We start from the raw sequence: 21,718 nt of genomic DNA on the forward strand, positions 1-21,718 counted from the left end.
TGCTATCCTCACAAATTTTAACATTGGACTGATACCACGAAAACTGGAGCGATGACCTCCCCATAGGATAACGAGGTCAATGTACAAGACAAGGAATTATTATAGTATTTCAAATCCATTTCCACTAATATAAGTAGGCAGTAGCAAGAAAGGGCCACTCCAAGCTCCAAGGCATGTAAACCAAAGTTATTAATGCCGGTTTAAAGCATACCTCATGAGTTAAGCGGAAAATATCCAGATTAATCCATTATAATTTTTTTAATAAATAAATCAATCAATCATACTGATCGATCAGATTTCAAGTTAAATTAATCAAATTAATTTGAAGTTGACTTTTATTTTAGTACTCGGCCGGGTTAAGAGACAGGTCGCATGACCTGCCGGTCCGGGTTGAGTTGAATAATTATGATGTAAACATACTAATGGCTAATTGTGTAGATATGGCTATATGAAACAGAAAGAACTGCATTTAAAATCAAAATAAAACTCCAAACCAAAACCAAAAAATCCAAGGAAAACAAATCTCAAAACCACATAACAGCGCAAATCCTAAGGAGTCCAGACCAAGATCTGATAACAGATTTGATTTATTATGTCATGGAACAGCAATGGCAGATATCTCTTTTCCAGAGCGGCCAGAGCACAGAACTGCTTATTACACCACGCGCATTTAAGGAGAAAAAACTAGGACAGTTCTGACAACCAATCTTCTTCACAGTTGACTCTTCTTCACCGTTAAAGATTTGATGATATCAATGAACTCCCGCTGGAAAAAGTGAACGGATGGTTAAAGAGCTAGGCGCCGAAAGTTTTACAATAAGAAAGCAAGGGAGAAAGAATGGTGACGCTATGAGAAAGCAAGCAAGCAAACTACCTTGAGTGAAGCTCCACCGACTAAAAATCCGTCAATATCTGGTTGCGCTGCCAGCTCTTTGCAGTTAGCTCCATTTACAGAACCTACAAACATGTTGAAATTAATGATGCATGAAGCCAGTTTTAGCAGAAAATTATTTGTCTAAAGTTTACCAATCTAAACGAAGAGTACAAGGACGATCCCTCTTCAAGTTTACCGAAAGCCAGAGGGTGGTGCAGCTGCTTCAGTTTCCAGCTCGAAGTTATTCTTCAGGGTTTTAATTCTTCAAATACAGAATTTAACTAAATAATTGCTATAATAAAACAAGAAAAATGGCCAGGACCAACTCATTCAAATGTTGAAGTTCAGTTCGACCTCCTCTTTAGATTTTTGGCTTTGCCATTATTTAAAGAGTTGTTGAGGGAGTGACATTCCAGAGTGGACCAGCCATGAACTTGAACGCAATTATGTATTTCTAGCAAAGATTGGACAAGAGAGTAAGCTTAGCAAGATATTTCTTGTTGGGAGATTGGAGGGAGGGGAAGCTTTCCCTAGGCAGTGAACGAAAACTTCTAATGAGATAATTATTATACAATATTTTATAAAACTTGTACTCTCAGAAAATTAGTAATAATATTTTGTCACTACTCTCCCATGAAAATAATGACGAAAAATTTTCATTCATCAGTGATTTTCAATGAAAATAACAATGGAATATGCTTTGTTGATAATTGTCAACGGACTAAAAAAATCAATAAATTTTTTGTCAATAATCCCATCAAAAAGTTGACATATTATTTATTGATGGAAACTAATTATTGCGTTTTATTTTTTTTATGCCAATATCATTTACATTATTAACTGATGATAGAAATGCTGACCGATAGCTAACCCAACAAAACTTTTTCCAACAATGTGTTTTTATGGATAGATTTCTAGTTTTGAAACCCAATCTTGGTTGACATAGAATCTAGGGTTGGAATCGGGTCAGATTTAAAAAAATAAAGTAAGTCAAAACCCGGGATGACCCGGCTGGTTGACACTGCAACCGGGCAAAATCGGGTCAAAAAATCTGGTTGCAACCCATTTACTTTTTTTTTTACTAAAACCACATCGTTTTGATTTTTTTAAAATATCAGAATTGATCTCGATGACCTAATCAAAGCTTGATGGCCCAGTCAAAACTCAAAACCTGAACCTTAAGCTGAATCGACCATCAAATCGAGTTTAAAAACTCTAAATAGATTTGTGGGGGATATAAATGGTCGACCCTTGATATTTTCCATTTTTCTTACTGCCCTTATTGTCTTTTTATTATTTTTTGTTACATAATTATTAATATTAACTTTAAAACATATGAAACAGGTTTTCCTACCATCCCGCAGCGAACGTTTATTTTAGCGGCAGCTGTTTTGTTTTTCCTACCTTAATTATATTATGCTTGATTATAAAATGAAGTTGTGGTTTTGATCATGGTACCCACTAATAAATGAGGATTGAACTTAGGTTTTGATGAAGTAATTTACATGTTTTTAGAAACCACTTGTGTTTTTTTTTTAATTTTACCTATATTTTTTTTATTTTTATTATTGAAATGAAACAGACCAAAACAATCTTCAAAATTATATAAATAAAAAAGCTATAAATTATCTCTAAAATGTTTGGAGTGTTTGTATTTGAAGATAGATTATTCTTGTGATGAAATTGCAGTAAATTTAATGGGATAATAAAACAAACATTGTAATTTACATGGCTGTTATTACAATGTGTTAATAATCAAATACATATAAATATAATTGCAAAACAAGAAATTACTACATGTTTTTTTTAGTCATTTTATTATTAACATCAATTTTAACCATAATTTTAATTAAATACAATGGATATATTTTTTTGCCAGATAATAATTTTAACAATAGATTTAATCAATCACATATTTTAATCAAATCAACCACAATTAAAAATGATTTTTTTAAAATTTATTTTTTTAAATTATAAACACAAAAACTACCACAATATCAAATAAAATTCTAAGCTTTGCCCTGGGCAATAATTGCTTAGGAAAAGAAGTTTGGCCAAATACCCACATCAGTGCATGAGAAACTTCCTAGTTAGCATACAATAACACACCTAACAACAGCGAAAGTTCACATAATAAGTGGAAAAATAGATAATAGATAAGTTTACCTCCGTAGATAATTCTAGTTGTTGCAGCAACTTCGGCACCAACATTGTCATGCAGCCATTTCCTCAATTCAAGATGGACCTGGCGTATCCAGTAAATATTGTAAACAAGAAAACAAGATGATTCAAATGAATTATTTAGCAATAAATAGACGAAACAATTGTTTGTATGTGGGCAAGGAAGAAAATAGACAGCATTGAGGATTTATCAGCTTTCAGCTATCGCCATGTTGATCACACAGAAGAGTTGGTGTAGATAACTGTTCTGGAATTTTAAGTTGATAGAAGTAATAGTTGTTGATATAGTATTCTCACACAAACAGAAATTGTCGATGACACTGTAGAGTTTAAATACAAGAGCTCAAGTATAACAAAAATGGCAGTGTAATGTCCTAGTTATAAGATATTGGCTAGACAACAGAATTAATTTAAGACTTACTTCTTGAGCCTGATCAGGTGTCGCCACCTTTCCTGTACCGATGGCCCAAACTGGCTCATAAGCCAACACGACATTGGCCCAATTTGAAGCTTTATCTGCAAGGGAATATGACAAAACAAAAACAGAGAAAGAATGTATAGTTCTTTAGATACGTGTGTAAAATTGTAAATGGAACCTAGTTTTGGGGAAAGATTTATTACTTTCCCTCTGCTGAGAAGGATTTGGTTTTCTACTACTGCAAGGCATCATTACAAACTAGCCATGCAATAACTTCTCTGTAAGCATGGCCTACAGGAATTCTTGAATCGATAGAGAACCAAATTACCAAAAAATCTACATGACTACCTGTTACCTGAACAGTAAGAATAATTACCTGCAATTGCTTTTGTTTGTGCAGCCACAACAGCCATTGTAGATCCTGATTCTCTCTGCTGAAGTGTCTCACCAATACATGCAATCACATTCAAGCCTAAAGAAAGTGCATAAGCAACTTTATCTCCAACAAACTACAGGGATAGACATATGCAATATGGTTTAGAAATACAGCAATCTGCAGATGAAACACCAATAAAGAAAAAGCTTAATAGAAGGTATAGTTGTACATGCTAAGCAGAATATGTGTGGTGTATAATATATGCACATCAGCATCACAAAATTTACCTCATTTGACTCATTTAAAAGAGATCTCCGTTCAGAATGGCCAAGAATCACCCAGGGAATGCGCAAATTCACGAGCATCTCAGCACTGTCCATAAAGAGTCATATAAACTTCCAATAGTTAGACAACAAAGGGAGAGTAGAAGGATTGAATTATATTGTTAATGCTTAAAAGTGATGGCTATCAGAAAAACATTCAAAACACAAAATAAAACCTGTCAAGGATCATCTTAAAATTTAACTTGATCATACAAAGTTGTTATACCATATCTTATAACCATCACATGTCAACCAAATTGGGATTCCTGATTCCCGTCCAAACACAGCAAACTCTTTGTCACAGAAGTAGCATTGATAACTACAATTAAAGATATATAAAAATATTGCTCTGATAATATTGTATATTAACCATTACACTTATGGCAATTGGTAGTCATAGTAATGAAATGGGTACTGAGAAGGGGGACTCGAAGGTAATCCTTGTCTTTGTCATATTTACATGAAATGTCTACTTTCCAGACTAAACCCTGCACCCTCATGGTTTGACCCAAGTACAGATTAAACGAGCATTGGCATACCTAATCTCTCCAGTAAAAGCACCACCTTTGCGAACCCAGCAATTTTGGGCAGCTACTTGGAAATCAGGTCGCTGCAAACTTTTTACCAGAGGAAGAAATACAAATGGAGGGCTCACAACAACCTCTGCAAATAAAAGGAAATATGCCTACCACAGCATCAGAGAAACTAAAACAATGTGAACGAAATTACAGCCCACAGCCCACAAATGGACGGCTCACCACAACAAAAATAAATGGAAATATGCCAGCCACAGCATCAGAAACTAGAACAATGTGAACAAAATTACAGCCCACATATTATGAGTGAGAGAGATAAAATTGTGTTCCTGATGCTTGTTGATATAAAAAGAAATGCATGAATATTGCAGTAAAACAAAGGAACTCCAGACTGGTTTAAATTTTGACATATAAAATGAAGCTATGTAATGGCAGCTTAGGAGGCCAGTGCGTGGCTGAATCGCTCGATATGCATGGCTTCAGCGTATAAAATCAAACTGTAAACTTCTTCTTTTTTCCAAAAATTCATATGATTCAAAGTTTTCTGTTTACTTTTCTTTTCTTTCAAAATATGGAAATATAATGAGAAAATTTATGGATTACCATTTACCAATGAATCAAGTTCAATGATCCCAAATTATAGCCTAACTTGCAACAAGTAAAGTGGGGTTCAAACAAAATCACATATCCGAAACAAGTCGAATTAAATTCTACTTTCCAAACAAAACCAGAATTCACCAACTGTATGTAACTGATGCAGAGCTAGAAATATGAGTTAAAAAAGAAGAAGAAAAGCTTACCTACAACATCCTTGGATGGAACCTCAGCTTCATTTAGCATGGTGACAATCTTCTTCACCTCCTCAATGGTCCCATTCTGCAGCCCCGTTTTTTGTGAAAAAAAAAAACAAAAAAAATCAATCCATGTCGGAAATACAGTACAAGTGAAAGAAAAAATATGAGCAATATTAACAAGTAGAAGTAGTTGAGTAAGTAAAAGTGAGCGTACGCATTTCCAGTTTCCGCCGACGAAGAATTTTCTGGCCATAGTTGAGTTGAGTTGCTGGTTCTAGCGAGACAAGAAAACGGGGAAAAGAAGGAGAGCCGCTGCTTGAAGATCAGCCTGGCTAATGGTATTGCGGTAGTGCCTTCCCTTTATTTATAGTGTCTGTACCGATGGAGGTGAGTTGGCGGCAAGTTTTGTCTGAGGTTCTATATTTACCCTTGTTTGACTTCTCCACTCTGCAGTGAATGGTAAATCAATTGTCCACACTCTATACTCTATAGATAAGTTGACATGGGAGGTTGCCTACCCCGTCCTACCATTAATTTGGTCCTATATATTTTTTGTTTTGTTTTTTATTTTATTTTATCCCTCCGAGGAGACCAGGATGATAAAGATGGGCCGCGTGGCATGGGAGGTTGCCTACCCCGTCCTACCGCCTATTTATCGTTTTCTGATGGAGGAGAGAATTATTCGGGTTTAAAGATTTTCTATTAATGAAAAATAGGTTTTTTTTTTTCATAATTGCAATGCAATGATCAATTATTAATGCATAAAGGAAAAAAGAATCCGTGTGAAAACTGAAGATTCCTGTACCTCTAATATAGTTCAACTACGCTCCTGGGTTATAAATTTTTTTTCAAAAAAAATATTGAATATACAAGCTATTTTAATGTATTTTTTTATATAAAAAACTCAAAGTGTAAATTAAAAATATCATATAAATATTTAATTAAATAAATTGATAATTATTTATGTAAATCAATGCAAAAATCATTAATAATAAAAAAAAATTAAGAGATAAAAATAGATTAAGATATTCAATCATACAAAATGAGATATTTATCTGATTATATCCATTGAATTTGTTTATTTAAATCAATAAAAAATAAATTTACACTGTAAAAAATTTGTGACCTGAAAGATAAATACAAATAAAACTGACTTAATAAACTCACATCCTAAAAACAATATTATGCAAGGCCAAACATATAAAAAATATAATTAAAAAAAATTAATTTGAAAAAATAAAGTTCATGTGTATAAAAAAAATATAGACGAATTAAAATAATATCTTAAAAAATAAAACACAAACATAAAAAACAAAAACATACATTATAAAAAGACATGCAAAACTCGTGACTTAGATCATGAGATCAAAATAAATTCGTATAAAATAAATTAAAGAAAATCACAAAATTAATATAAAAAACTGATGCGAAACAATAAGATAAAACAAAGTCGAATCCCTAATAAATTAAATGTCGAAAGATGAAATTACAGAAAAAAAATCAATAACATAAAATGATCTAAAAAAAATTAGGGTGAAAAAATAATAATTAGAGGTCAAACAAAATATTTTAACTAGAGGGTTAAATTGAATTGAAAAATAGTTTTAACATAATGAAAAGAAAATCAATAGAATGAGAGTCAAATAAAAAAAATAAAATAACAAAAATTTTGATTGAAAAATGAAATTGAAAGCAAAAAAAAAATGGTAAAAAAGGGTCAAGGGAAAAAAATCAAAATCAAAAGAATAAGGACCAAAATGAAAAACAAAATATATAAAAAATTGTAATTGAAGGATTAAATTGAAAACAAAAATTATATAAAATAAATAAGAACAAAATTAAAAATTAAAAGAATAAAAATTAAAATTGAAAAAAAATTATGTACTTTAGTTCACAGAAAAAAAAGGAAGGAAGGAAGAAGAAGAAAAAAAGAAAAAAGAGGAAAATGACCTTCGATGATAATTTGATCATTATATGTTATTATATGCGAGAAACGACGCATAAAAAGGAAAGTGTCCTCGGCACCCACTGTCGTTTGGGTCATATTTTACTCTCTATCCATCTGGACTGGTAGTTTTGCCATCTCCAATAAAGGACCCTACCTTCATGACTGAGGATGTTGAGAACTCCAAGACTGAACCTGCTCGTTAAAATAAAAGATTATTATCATTGATTAATAAAAGATTAATATCATTGATTATCTTGCATGCGGAAATAACGAGGGTGAGACCTTTTCTTTCTTTATTTATTTTATTAAAAAGATTTGATTGGACTTCAAATATCATTGTAATTCCATGTCACGGTTTACTGGAATAGTATAATCATGTTTTGCCATTCCACTCCGAAAACTTAATATTGATTTTTAAGGATATTAAATTTTTTTACATGATTTATTTATTATTTTTAAATATAGTTAGGATATATTAATATTTTTTTCATCGTGATTACATAATAAAAAAACCAAAATACTTCTGGAAAAAAAAACATTTAATCAAGATTTTTTTTAATTTTCACAATGATTTTTTATTATTATAATTTAAGTTGAAAAACAATTTGATATTTGTACAAATATAAAAAAATAATCAACAATTAAAACAACAAAAATACTCTTGAAGTCATAAAAAAAAGCTTGAGGTTTGGTTTTTCATAGTTTTTTTTTTAATTATAAAGTCAACTCAAGGTAATTCTATATTTGGTTAAATAAGAAACAAACAAAAAGATGGGTGCGCGTGTTCGCTCCCAGGGACGCGCCCATAGATGTGTGTAGTGCCTTCTAGTATCCAAAAATATCCTTCTGTTATATCATTGGAAGTGTCGTTGTATCATCTTTCTTTTGTGCAGTGCATGTCACCAGTGGTGATCCAATTTTGCGCCGGTGGGTCAAGTGCTTAACTATTTAATTGATTGAGAATTGAATTTTATGTTTTTCTTTTTAGATCAAGTGATTCGGATCTAATAACTCATGTCACGAGTTTGAAAAATTAACATGTATTTTTTTAAAAAAAGCTTTTTAATTATTTTATATGGTTATTCCAGTTACATGATTTGTGTCGTAGATTTAACAGGATATCATGAGTTGGCTCGGTTTTAATTAATATGGTTACGAGTTTATTATATTAGTTCATTATATTTTTTAATCTTATTTTAATACATGAATATGATTTTTTACATAAAAAATAGTTTGTTCTTGCAATGAATCGCAAATATCAAGACTAGTTTTATCATATTTTTATTAGCATAACTATTCAACCCATATTGAGTTACACCTGAAAATCTAAAATCCCCGCATCATATTATTATTATTATTATTATAGTAAAAGTTACATTTATTAACACTCAAATCTTATTTCATTAAAATAAATTACTAAACACAACATTGTATTACTGTTGGTTAAAAAGATATGAATTTTTCTAGTTCAAACTTTTGAGCTAGTATCTAACAAAACTTATTAAATTTCACTGAATATTACACGTATGAAAGTTTCATACAGTAAATCTATAGCATTTGTTGTATGTACAAAAGTGTATACCTCGTCTACTTTTTATGATTTCAGATACGTATTTTTCTATCATCTTTCTTAAGTACTCGTGTAAGATTCTCAAAACAAATACAATTCAAAGTGGTATTGTGACTATGACATATGGATTGTTTACGTGTCAGTATATTTAAGTTTTTATCAATAAAATTTTAACATTTATTAAAAAAGTTTTTCAACTAAATACTCTGAATTATTATTTATTGACATAAGTTTATTATAAATTATTTTTTTAATCTAATAGAAATCTCTTACTATATAAATTTATGAGCTTTATTTTATGATGTATATTGAATATATTTTTATAATATATGAAATCTTTAAAATAAAAGAAGTCATTTTTTTAATGTCAGATCAACCCATATTAAGGCCATTCAAGTAATTCAAAAGTTTATGGTAGCAGAAGAGTTCACTTGCGTATTATTAATTCTTTATTATTTTTTAAAATAATTCTATTTTTTAATAAAATTATAAAATAAAAAATACACTAATATTCTTTAAAAAAATCAAGAACAATTAAAATTTTAAATTTTATACGTGTCGAAAAAATTATATATTTATTCTAAAAAAATATTATTATTTTATTTTATTTTCAGGATATAAATATTCTAAGTTTTTTTTAATTAATAAAAATAAATTTAGAAATTGCTTCCATGTTAGAAAAAAAAACACTATAAAATTACACAAAATTTAGATTAAACATTTTTATAGGTGCAAGATCAGTTAATATTTATGTTCTATAACACATAATTATAATAACTATAACAATACATGAAAAAGATTATAATAATATAATCAAATTATTAAAAAATTAATTATATAAAGAATTATTAAATAAATAAAATTATGCCTCTTCAAAATAAAAGGCATGCAAACTTTATACAACTGGGAAAATAGTAAAAACTACTTAGGTGGTCCACTTTACATCGCGGGCTCACCTTTAACTTCCAAAAAAAAGTTGGGAGCAGAACCCAAGTCTATTTAGGTTTTGTCAAGTTAGGTCCCAAGCATATTTGAGTCTTGTTGCGGCCAGAATTCAAGGCTATTTTGGATCTTACCCAACCTGACCCAGGTCTAGCCCTGAGTTAGCCTTGGGTTAGGCTGTGCAGGACCCAATGTTATTTGGGTCGTATACATGACATGACTCAAGTTTATTTTCAAATATGATTGAGACATATAAATGTTTTTTTCATTTTGATTACATAGTAAAACAACCAAAATACTTATGAAAACAAAAAAAATAAACATGACATCAAGATTTTTTTTAATTTTCATAATGATTTTTTGATTATTATAATTCAAGTTGAAAGACAATTTGATATTTGTATAAATATAAAAAAAAATCAACAATTAAAACGCATAATAAAATAATAAAAATACTATTGAGGTCAGAAAAAGTAAGCTTGAGGTGTGGTTTTTCATAGTTTATTTTTTTTGGTAGTTATAAAATTAGCTCAAGGTAATTCTATATTTGGTTAAATAAAAAACAAATAAAAGATGGGTGCGCGTGTTCGCTTCTAGGGACGCGCCTATAGGCGCGTGTAGTGCCTTTTAGTGTCCAAAAATATCCTTCTGTTATGTTATTGTAAGTGTCGTCATGTCGTCTTTCTTTTGGTGTGGTGCATGTCATCGATGATGATTTAATTTGGCGCCGGTGGATCATTCTTTTTTTTTTTCTTTTTTCTCTTTTCCCTTCCTTGAAAATTACAAGTTGACCATCTTGATTGTTGGTATTTCAACAACAATCCTTATTTTTTTGATTTTTATTTTGTGGTCTTGGCCTTTTTGCATGAGTTTTATATGTTTTTAATTTTATCATTCAATCTTAATTTACTAAATATTATATTCTCCAATGCAATCCTCATTATTTGAATTTCTAATTTTTCCCTTGAACCTTTTGTAAATATTTTAATAATTTTTAATTTTACCCTTCAATTCAAATTGATGATATTTTGTTTTTCAATTTGCTTCTTATAGTTTTGGGTTCTAATTTTTTTGTTGACCTTTATATAAAAGTTATTATTCCTATCAATCCCACTCTTTAATTATAATTTTTTTTTTATTTTTGTGGCAATCTTGACCTTTTTTATTTTTAAATTTGTTTTTATCCTTTTACTAAATTGATTTTTGTTTCAAATTCACCTTTCAATTAAATATAAGATTTATTTTTTATTTTTTATTTTTATCCTTGTTCTTTTAATTTTAATTTCTTAAAATTATTTTGTATAATTAAAATTAATTTTTTAATTATAATTTATATTGACATAAATACTTTGAATTATAATTTATATTGACATAAGTTTATTATAAATTATTTTTTTTAAACTAATAGAAAGCCCTTACTATAAGCTTTAATTTATGATGTATATTGAATATATTTTTATAATATATAAAATCTTTAAAATAAAAAAAACTCATTTTTTATGTCATATCAAACCATATTAAGGCCATTCAAGTAATTCAAAAGTTTATGGTAGCACAAGAGCTCACTTGTGTATTATTAATTCTTTATTATTTTTTAAAATAATTCTATTTTTTAATAAAATTATAAAATAAAAAATACACTAATATTCTTTAAAAATCAAGAAAAATTAAAATTTTAAATTTTAAACGTGTCGAAAAAATTATATATTTCTTCTAAAAAAATATTATTATTTTATTTTATTTTCAGGATATAAATATTCTAAGTTTATTTTTAATTAATAAAAATAAATTTAGAAATTGCTACCATGTTAGAAAAAAAAACACTATAAAATTATACAAAATTTAGATTAAACATTTTTATAGGTGCAAGATCTGTTAATATTTATGTTCAATAACACATAATTATAATAACTATAGCAGTGCATAAAAAATATTCTAATAATATAATCAAATTATTAAAAAATTAATCATATAAACAATTATTAAATAAATAAAATTACGCCTCTTCAAAATAAAAGGCATGCAAACTTTATACAACTAGGAATATAGTAAAAATATCTTTGACTAAGTTTTTTTTTCATGTTTGTATTTTTTTCTTTTGAAAATATATTTTTTTAAAAAACTAGTAAAATAATATCTTCTTGCGCTCTATAAAAGTTTTCGGAATTCAATATCTGTTTTGCTCGAAAAAAGAAAAAGAAGAAAATATATTTGGTCGGAAAGATACCTCTTATATGAAAAGGGCAGAACAGTGATTTCAAAGCTTCTCGGCGAGTCCAGGGTTGAGCATGAGTTCTGCGTCTCAAACTCCCAATCTAGTGAAACAGTAGTGCCGTTGGGCTTTTTTCTCCTCGCTCTCGCTCTCCCTTCCATTGTCAGGCCAAGTTATTGGAGGTTGTTCTCTCTCTCTCTCTTAACTCACTTTGATTTCCGTAATTTTATTTTTTTTACCTCAAAGCATCAACATCACTTGCTTATTTCTTCTCAATCTGATTTCAGGTAAAATCGGTGATCTGCTTTCATCTTCCACCAGATCGGAGTCCAATACAAAGTAAAAGCTCTAAATCCTTCTCCGTTACTTGAACTTTTTATTTGCAATTAAAGTATTAGCATGTGATTGCTCGCGAGATCAAAATAATACTAGATGTTCATCTATTTGGGGGGGTCTAGCTAGCACTATCCGTGGTTTGTTTTGCAACATTTACAGTTGGGATTTGTGTGAAATCATCAGTTAAAGCCATGTCTACCCTTCAATTACAAGGAAATATGCTGTAAAATTGTTGGTTATTTTATGCTTTACTCTTTAAGCAAATTTAGGGATTAAAGTTTTGATAATAATTATTTTTTAACTAAATGTAGTGTGTCATTGAATTATTTGCTTGCTTATTAGTAGTATCCATCTCTGGCCCTTTTGTGATATTCTTTTGGACTCAGAGAACAATCCTTAGGTATAGATGGAGATGCCCATAATGGATCTGTGACAAATTTTAGTTGGAGCACTTGTCAAATTGTTGGCCAATGATGTTAATGCGAGTGGGTTCCGTTTCTTCTGAATCTATATATTTTTTCCTTTGCAGAGAATCATGGCAGAAAGTGATCCAAAGGAACCGATAAATGAGCAAGCAGTTGTGAATATGTACAATGCTATGCGGGCTGAACTAAACCAGATTTACTCAAAAATAACCGAACTTGAGATGGATGCGAGTGAGCATTCATTGGTTATCAATGCGATCCAACCTCTTGACCAATCTAGACGTTGCTACCGGATGATCGGAGGTGTGCTGGTAGAGAGAACTGTGAAAGAGGTCCTGCCTGCTGTCCAGCGCAATAAAGAGGGGATCGAGGAGGTTATTGCGAGGCTTAATGAGGCTGCTGTAAAGAAGAAAAAGGAAATTGCTGATTTTGAAGATAAGTACAAGATCAGGATAAGAAAGGCTGATAGCGAGGTAAAGGATGATAGTAGCAAGAAGGAGGGCTCTTCTCAGGGGGTCCTTGTGGGTCCTGCAGGTTCAAGTGAATGAGAAATCTTGTACTCTTACCACACCCTTCATAGTCTAGCAGACCTGTTTTGATGAAGTTACCTTCATCTGTTTTCTTATGGTGTCCTAGCTGTTGGGCTAGGAATTTGTTGATCATGGCTGTAGACTAGCTGATATGAATGAACCTGGGATTGTGTCTGATCCTTTTTGAATGATAGAGCACCTAATTGGGGTCAACTTTTAAACATAAGCAAAAGAAAACGCTTTGATTTTTCTTAGACTTGCTGCGAGTGATAAGGCAATCGAAACTATTTAGTTCCTTCAGTGTGGTCTCGGTTAAAACTAATAATTAATTGTCATTATTAGTTTTTCCGTATGAATTTGTTGATAGAATAGCGCAGGCTGCTTAAATACCCTGGGCAGGTGAATTTGTATCAAATTTTTAATTTTTTTGTTTATTTTTATATTTGTTAATATAGATATATAAAAAATATTATTTTAATATATTTCTAAACAAAAATAAAAACTTTTATTGTATTGGCAAACAGTATTACAAACGGAAGCCCATTTACAAGAAATAACCTGTGGAAAAATCTCCTAGTTGAATTTCTGTTACATCAAAATTGTCCGGATCAATTTGAGAAGCTATCTGAATTACTGCGGCATGGAGCTAGACCGGGTGAATTCGATTAACAAAAAGATGTAAAATATGTGGCAAAAAAAAAAGAGAAGGTGAAAGAAGACTGCTAGTCTCTGTGAAACCGTGCCCTTCATTACATTGCAGGCTGCGTTCTACATGCTATCAAGTTTCAATGCATTCTGTAACCATGACTGCTAGTCGTCAGAGATGCAAATGTAAAATCCCATTGTTCCTTATCATACAGAGGCACTTTTTTACCATCAATGAAGGGAGTCCAGGTATCTTCGTTTGCTTCTGTAAGAAACCATTCGGTCCGATCAGGAACATTAAAAGAATCAAAATTCCATGCAAAATTTGTGTTTGCACCAGACTTGTTTTTACTACCCTTGGAATTCTCTGCAGACTATCAAAATCATACAAGTTAGTTCAGAGGAAAAAGATGTTAAAAGATAAATGGAAGGGCCAATCCTCTTGTCTGAACAGAGATTTCTTTCTCACATTAGTATCAGCATCAACGTTCTCTGCCACTTTGCCCCTCTTCTTCAAAGTACCAGTTTCCAAATAATATTGCACATCTTTCTTAGACCTGAACCGACGACCTGAGACAGGCTCAATGTAGTACTGCATGCAAAAGAGACCATTAACTTAATGCTTGAAATTTTACTATCGAATGATATAATCAATTTCCCAAAATAGTAATTTTGATACAATTTTTCCTCTCTTTTACCATAAGACTTCTACTCTAAGAAATCACAAACACGGGTTAAAACCACAGCATAGCTGTATTTCAGAATTTACATGTCATGTGATGAAATCATAACGCTGGATCTAGCCATGCAATAAGAGTAACTAAAACTAAAAGGATCTGATATAATAAAAGACCATAGCAAAATCTAATCTCTCAAAATGCTTCTCACCTTAAGAGTAGCATAACTCTGAATTCTTAATCTCGGCCAAGCATGCTGAAGTTCGTTCAACTATTCTTGAACTTCAAAAATGAAACAGAAACAGATTGATTGTTTCAATCATGTCATGTCTACAAGTGTGTTATTCCTTTTTCCCCCAAGGAGGCAGCTTGGGGAACAATTCTAACCATAAACAATTGTTAGAAAAAACTTAATGAATGGAGTTTTGTTTCTCTTTCTTTTTTTCTTTTGTTTTTTTAGTGTGCAGGAAGGCATCTGAATCTAGCAATATCTTACATTTAGTAGAAGAAGAGCTAAATGATTGGAGATTGTGATTTTTGTACAAGAAAAAAGGACTCGTGGGATGTATATACTTATAGCAGTATTTTGGGGTTTTTAAAAGGAATAAATTCAGAAAGTAATCTGATGAGAAGATAAATTCTCAATTCTTTAGAGTGTTCGGGTTAAATACAACACTTTTGGCAATTAGTGTGGTTGCTTTTCAAAGTGCTTTTCACTCGGAAATGTATCAAAATAATGTTTTTTTTATTTTTTTAAAATAATTTTTGATACCAACGCATTAAAATGATTTAAAAACACACAAAAAAAAATAATATTAATTTGAAGCAAATTAAAAAATAAAAAATTTGCAAATTTTTTCAAAAACACTTTTGAAACGCAGAAACAAACAGGGCTTAAAACTGCTTTGCTAATGAAGAATTCTAGAGTTTTATAGATCATTAATCTTGTATATTGTTTATTAGTTATATAGATAGTGCATTTGGTAGTTTCTTTTACTCCCCCGAATATCTGGGAACCCTCATCCCATATATTAGCACATTCTTTTCCTTTATTTTAGTGGGAGAGAGAGCAAAAATAAAGCTCAAACATGATACACACATCCCGGATCCTAAACATAGAGGGCTACTAACAGCATTTGATGGCTAAGGAAGAAGACCATGTCTCATGTCGAGCACATATTGATAGGCTCAAACAGACATGAATAATACCTATTGTTCCTTAAATACATGAATGTAGCTGTTCAAAGTGGCTATATATCCAACACTAAAATCACATTTCAATTTGACCCAACTCAGGTTTTGACAAACACTCCATAGCGCCCCTAAACAGCATTACGAAAACCCTTAAATCTACAATACCCATGCATTTTCCTAATCCATGTTTTTATATTAGCTGCAAGCATTGAATGTTCTAACGCCTAACAATTTTAATCCAGTGAATGATGTAGAAAAAATAAAAATCTATAATTGCTTCAATGTTTGAAAATTAAGTTTTACCACAAATTATCTGCTCTAAACTCTACTTGCTAACTATATGTCAAAAAAAATAAATAAATATATTGTTATAAATTAATGATTTTACTATAATATGATTTGTTCTAAGATATACAATAAACAGTATCAGAACGCAAATATTTGGAAGTTAGCAGCTGATCCAATAAAAAAAGAATTCATATCCAAAGATTAAGCAAGGATTAATACATTAATCACACCAGAAAAGACGAACATAATTTTAAAAAGAAAATGTTCAGATTAATTGACAAGGAATTACAACTAACCTTATCTCTGGTGCCAGCTGTCGCACCAGAGGTCCGAACCCGATCTTCAACAACCCATCCCGGTGGCAACCAACTCGTATCAACGGCCGTTTCCGATAACCTTCTCTTCTCTCGAACAGGAGTCACCGGTTGTTGATTGCCTTTGTCGTTCGTTCTGTTTAGGGTTTCATCTGCGGTGGAGTGCTTGTTAGGGTCAATAGAGGAGCGGTTTTGAAGAAGGGGATCATCTGGTTTGGGTCCAGGCGGGTTCATGCCCGGAACTTGAGCCGAAGTTGCGGTGTCTGACATGGAACAAGCTCGGATTGTTTGAATTTTTGACGTGTTTTACTCTGAACCCTGAAGGAACTAGTTCGTACTATTTCCTGGTATCAACTACATTCTTTTGGGTAAAAAGAAAAAAACTAAAGGTTCACTCCCAGCTAGCCCAAATAATGGGCTTGAGCAAACAATCCGCCACAAGTCTTGATACAAGGCCCGTATCCAGACATGACAGACACAGCAAAGGCAGCGCCAAATCTTTATCATGATTCCATCCACTGCACAGGAGATACAAAAGCTGAAAATCACCAACTCTGTAAATCAAATCAATTGAATATTATGTCCTTAATATAGTGTTATGGGTGGGTTAGTTTCCTGAATTCTCAGAGGTCTTAAAGTTTTATTTTTTATTTTTATTGGATACCTTCATTCGGCCTGTTACACACACACAGTTACTTTACTTTCTAAAGAGTTCCAAAACTTTGAGAAGGAATGACCAAAACGGTGTGTATAACTAAAAAAAAAACCTATTTAGCTAGATAAAATGATGTGCTTTGACTATAATTAAAACAGTGTGTAAGGAGCTTGTAACAACTATTTTAGTTTGAATTTAAATAACAAATTTCTTCTTTTTCGTCTTTTTCAGCTAGTAGCAATTGCTCCTCTTGAGTCCGACCTTATCCTCAAGGTTGAATTGTGGAAACCTCAACTTCTATACATTGGTGTATTACCAAGTTGCATCAACATGTGGGAGACCATCCCACTGAACTAGGACTTGAGTGATCGCCTGATTCTTATGTCTTGTCATTTATCTTTCTTGGTTCTTGGTTGCAGGTCATGAGTTTGAGGAAATATAAGAGGAGTGCCTTGCACTGTATGATTACCTACATGCTTTTTGAGCTGGGATATGTGGAACACGGGGTGGATCAGTGTTGTAAGAGGCAGATCGAGCTTGTAAGCCACTCTTCCTACTTTGGCTATCGCCTGGAAAGGCCTGTAATATTTTGCAGCTATTTTTTATGAGGATTTGTGTATAACTGATTGTTGTCTGTAAGGTTCTAGCTTGAGGTAGACGTAGTTTTTAACCTCGAAACTTCTGTCACTTCCTTTTCTATTTGCTATCGTGGTCATCCTGTTCTGAGCATCTTGGAGATGACTCCTAACCCTTTTAACCCCTTCTTTCTTAGTAGATAAATATTCATCCACTGAATCTACTGACGAGTCCTTAGAAAAGTTGGGAATGTGTATGGGTGGAGGAAACCCGTATAATACTTCATAAGGTGTCATCTTGGTAGTGGAATGATAGTTAGTCTTGTACCATAATTTGACTAAGGGTAGCCATTTTTCCCACTAATTAGTGCAGTCCCCAATCATACACCTCAAGTAGTGTTCTATACACTTGTTGACGACCTCTGTTTGGTCGTCAGTTTATGGGTGATATGCCGATGAGTAGTGTAGATTAACCCCTTGAAAGTTGAACAATTCCTTCCAAAATCTACTCAGAAACACTGGGTGCCTGTCATTAGTTATAGAAATTAGTAGCCTATGCAGTTTGTATACGTCGTTCATGAATAGTTTGGCCACCTCGAGAGCGGAGTAAAGATGGCTTAGGGCCATGTAATACGTGTATTTGCTAAAGCGATCCATTATTACCATGATGACATCCTTCCCTTCTGATTTGGAAGGCCTTCTATAAAATCCATACTAATGTTAATGAATGGGGCAAATGGAATGGCTAATGGCTGTATTAGCCATATTTCATGTTTGTTCCTTTGATAGGTGTTGCATTCTCTGAGGTATTGTCTGATGTGTTTTTGTTGCATTTTCTAATAGAACAGACCCCCTACCATTTTAGAGGTCACTAACATTCCTAAATGTCCGCCCACAGTCGAGTTGTGAAGCATGAAAATAAGCTTGTTTCTCAACTTTGAGTTACTACCTACAATCGCCTTTTTTTTTTGTTAAGATGATCAATCACCCAGGTATAGTGAGGATGAGAACTAGATGATAATTGTAGATCCTTAATAATAGCTTGGATAGTAGGATCTCCCCATACGACTTCTTGATTTCACCTATTAAATTGGTTGAAATAATAGAAATGGTTAGGGCATAGATTTCTTTACTAGGGATCCTGAAGATGACATCAACTAGTACATTCTCCCTTCATTGTTTGTATTCTATGTCGTAGTCATAACTTAACAATTTGACCAGCCATAGATGTTGCGCAAGAGTCATCATTTTCTAATGTAAGAGGTACTTCAGGCTTATGTGATCAATGCGAATCTTGAAGTGTCGTCCTCATAAATAATGTTTCCATTTAGAAATAACATGTATAATTGGCCAACATTTCTCTTTCGTAGACCAACATTACTTGTTTTGACCCTAAGGACTTGATTATGAAAGCAATGAGTTGTTTTTCTTGCATAAGAATTGCTCCTATCCCTCTCAATGATGCATTTGTCTCCATTATAAATAGTTTGTTAAAGTTTGGCAGAGCTAGGACTGGAGCACTGGTCATTAATTCTTTCAATTAATTGAATGCCTTTGTGGCCTCATCATTCCACCCCTTAACATCCTTCTTTAGTAGTTGAGTTAATAGCTTACATATGCTGTCATAATCTTTAACAAACCTTCTGTAGTAACCTGTTAATTAAAGGAATCCCCTTAACTGCTTTAATTCTTTAAGCAAGGGCTAGTTCATAATGGCTTGTATCTTGTGAGGATTAGTAGCTACTCCTTATTTCGAGATGATGTGGCCCAAATACTCTACTTACTTATTATAGAAGAAGCATTTACTAGCCGTTGCCACTAATTGGTGTCCTTTTAACAATTTGAGGATAGTAGTTAGGTGCTTGAAATGGTCGGCAAAGGTTTAACTATACACCAATATATTATCAAAGAATATAAGGATAAACGTCCTTAGGTGCTTTCTGAAAATTTCATTCATTTGACTCTAAAATATGGCTGAAGCATTGGTTAGCCCGAAAGGCATAACCAAGAATTCATAGTGGCCACTATGTGTTCTGAAAGCTATCTTAAATTCTTCCCCTAAGGCCATTTGGATATGATGATAACTAGATCTAAGCTTGGTCTTGAAAAAAATAGCAGCCCCTATTAATTTTTCTAACAGCTCCTCAACAATTGGGATAAGGTACTTATCCTTAATAGTAAGCTTGTTCAAAGCTCTATAGTTTACACATAATCTCCATATAGAGTCATTTTTCTTGACAAGGATTACTAGGGAAACAAATGGGTTGTTATTAGTTCTAATGATTTTAGCCTCCAACATCTTCTTCACCTTACTCTCTAGAGTGTTTTTTTATGGGCCTGAATATTTGTAGGGTCACAGATTTATTGTCTCATTACCTTTAGTTAAAGGAATCTTGTGATCATGGGTTCTAGGTGGTGGCAACCCTTTTGGTTCCTGAAATAAGTCTTGGTAAGTCGTCAAGATATTCTGCGAGTGAACATCCTTACTACCTTGGGATTGAGGTAAAGTAGTCGAGGATCCAGTGGCAAAACCATCATCATTCTCTACCATTTGCAGGCTACATAAATGATAGCTAGCTACTTAATTGTGGCTCCTTACTAGAGAACTTAATTATTGTAGTTCAATGGTTTGTAACTTGGGTGGATTCTCACCTTTAAATAATACCTTCTCCCCTTACCAATCAAATTACATCCATAAGTGTTTTTAATTACATAATATGTCTCATAACAAGGATAATCATTACATACTTAGCACCATCTCATAATTTCTTAGCTCAACAATAAACACATCTGCCATGAAACTTATCCCTTGTATCTTCCACCTGAGTTCCTTGCATATGAACTTGTAAATTATCTTTTCATCATTAGCTGCTTATACAATCATTGGCTTAATAGTTGTTAACTAAAACTAGAGTTTAAGGGCCATAACAGAGTTGAAGAAGTTATAGGTACTCCCCAAATCAATCAAAATGCAGATTGTCGTCCTGTCCACCTTTCCAGTTACCTTAATGGTATTAAGTCCCACTATGTTTTCCAATGCATCTAGTGAGATGTGTGGTGTCAATTCTCTCACCTTAAATCCCTCTTTAGAAGCCTTATCCTCTATGACTCCTTCATCCTCTTCCACTACAGTTAGAGAATACAAGCTTTTATTTTGACATCTGTGTCCAGGGATGAATTTTTCATCACACCAAAAACACAACCCTTTCAACCTTCTTTCTTCGAACTCTTGGTTTTTGATAGATTTTGTGGGTTTTATAAGTGTTTTTGGAAGGGTTATTATTCCAGTTGGTAGGGTTTGGTTTTGTTATGGTAGTATAAGGGATCATAAGGTTCTTTATGGGATTTAGTGGAGGAGAGTGGGTAATCTAGCGAGGTTGTGTGGTGTTGAAGGTAGAAAATCTCCTGGTAAAGCTGGGAGATTTCCTATAGGTAATAGAGTAAGCAATGTCTTCAATCTCAAATATTATGTGCACTTGTATAACCACCTGTGCACATCTTCTCCATTGAATGTTGGAAAAAAGTGTTTGGGTTTGTGTACCTTATAGGATGGTATTCTTTCTTCTTGTTAGAACTTGTTTTTAGAATCTGTTCCTTCCATGCTCGAGGCTTATTTGTCCTTGCCTTGACTCAAACTATCTGGAATTTGAGAGAGTCTTTGTATAGTGAATTCCATCTGATGTGCCATGGTACTCATCATACTCTTAATGTCTCTGATTTGAGCCCTCTAGTTTTCGATGGTTTGATCTAGTTTAGAATTTTGTCCTTTCAACAAGTCCGCCAACAACTTATACTTCTAGCTACTCTCATATGTGACGGCTGCAATGGAGTCCTTGATACATTTAAAATCTGCGGCTCTTGTGTCTGGTGCCATGGTAGACATTCATGGATTGTCTGCTCTGATA

General features: G+C 32.3%; 3 protein-coding genes across 3 annotated transcripts; 1 reads left to right on the forward strand and 2 right to left on the reverse strand.

Moving 5' to 3' along the window:
- Nucleotides 1-445: 445 nt before the first annotated feature.
- On the reverse strand, nt 446-5,880 carry LOC133700891 (triosephosphate isomerase, cytosolic-like). Its single transcript, XM_062124623.1, has 9 exons — nt 5,717-5,880; nt 5,509-5,584; nt 4,712-4,835; nt 4,137-4,221; nt 3,850-3,982; nt 3,477-3,571; nt 3,041-3,119; nt 875-957; nt 446-766 (listed from the first exon to the last, which is right to left on the reverse strand). Exons 1-9 carry the CDS (start codon nt 5,753-5,755, stop codon nt 713-715), a joined length of 768 nt encoding a protein of 255 aa, XP_061980607.1. The 5' UTR covers nt 5,756-5,880; the 3' UTR covers nt 446-712.
- A 6,284-nt stretch (nt 5,881-12,164) lies between these two features.
- On the forward strand, nt 12,165-13,719 carry LOC133670643 (prefoldin subunit 2-like). Its single transcript, XM_062091198.1, has 3 exons — nt 12,165-12,356; nt 12,462-12,513; nt 13,040-13,719. The coding sequence occupies exon 3, from the start codon at nt 13,046-13,048 to the stop codon at nt 13,481-13,483; it is 438 nt and encodes a 145-aa protein (XP_061947182.1). The 5' UTR covers nt 12,165-12,356; nt 12,462-12,513; nt 13,040-13,045; the 3' UTR covers nt 13,484-13,719.
- A 228-nt stretch (nt 13,720-13,947) lies between these two features.
- Nucleotides 13,948-16,983, reverse strand: LOC133670636 (methyl-CpG-binding domain-containing protein 5-like). The gene is made up of 3 exons (XM_062091185.1): nt 16,566-16,983; nt 14,580-14,702; nt 13,948-14,484 (listed from the first exon to the last, which is right to left on the reverse strand). Exons 1-3 carry the CDS (start codon nt 16,851-16,853, stop codon nt 14,251-14,253), a joined length of 645 nt encoding a protein of 214 aa, XP_061947169.1. The 5' UTR covers nt 16,854-16,983; the 3' UTR covers nt 13,948-14,250.
- Nucleotides 16,984-21,718: the final 4,735 nt, after the last annotated feature.

The sequence above is a fragment of the Populus nigra genome, chromosome 1 (assembly GCF_951802175.1).
Source record: "Populus nigra chromosome 1, ddPopNigr1.1, whole genome shotgun sequence".
NCBI classification, from domain to species: domain Eukaryota; kingdom Viridiplantae; phylum Streptophyta; class Magnoliopsida; order Malpighiales; family Salicaceae; genus Populus; species Populus nigra.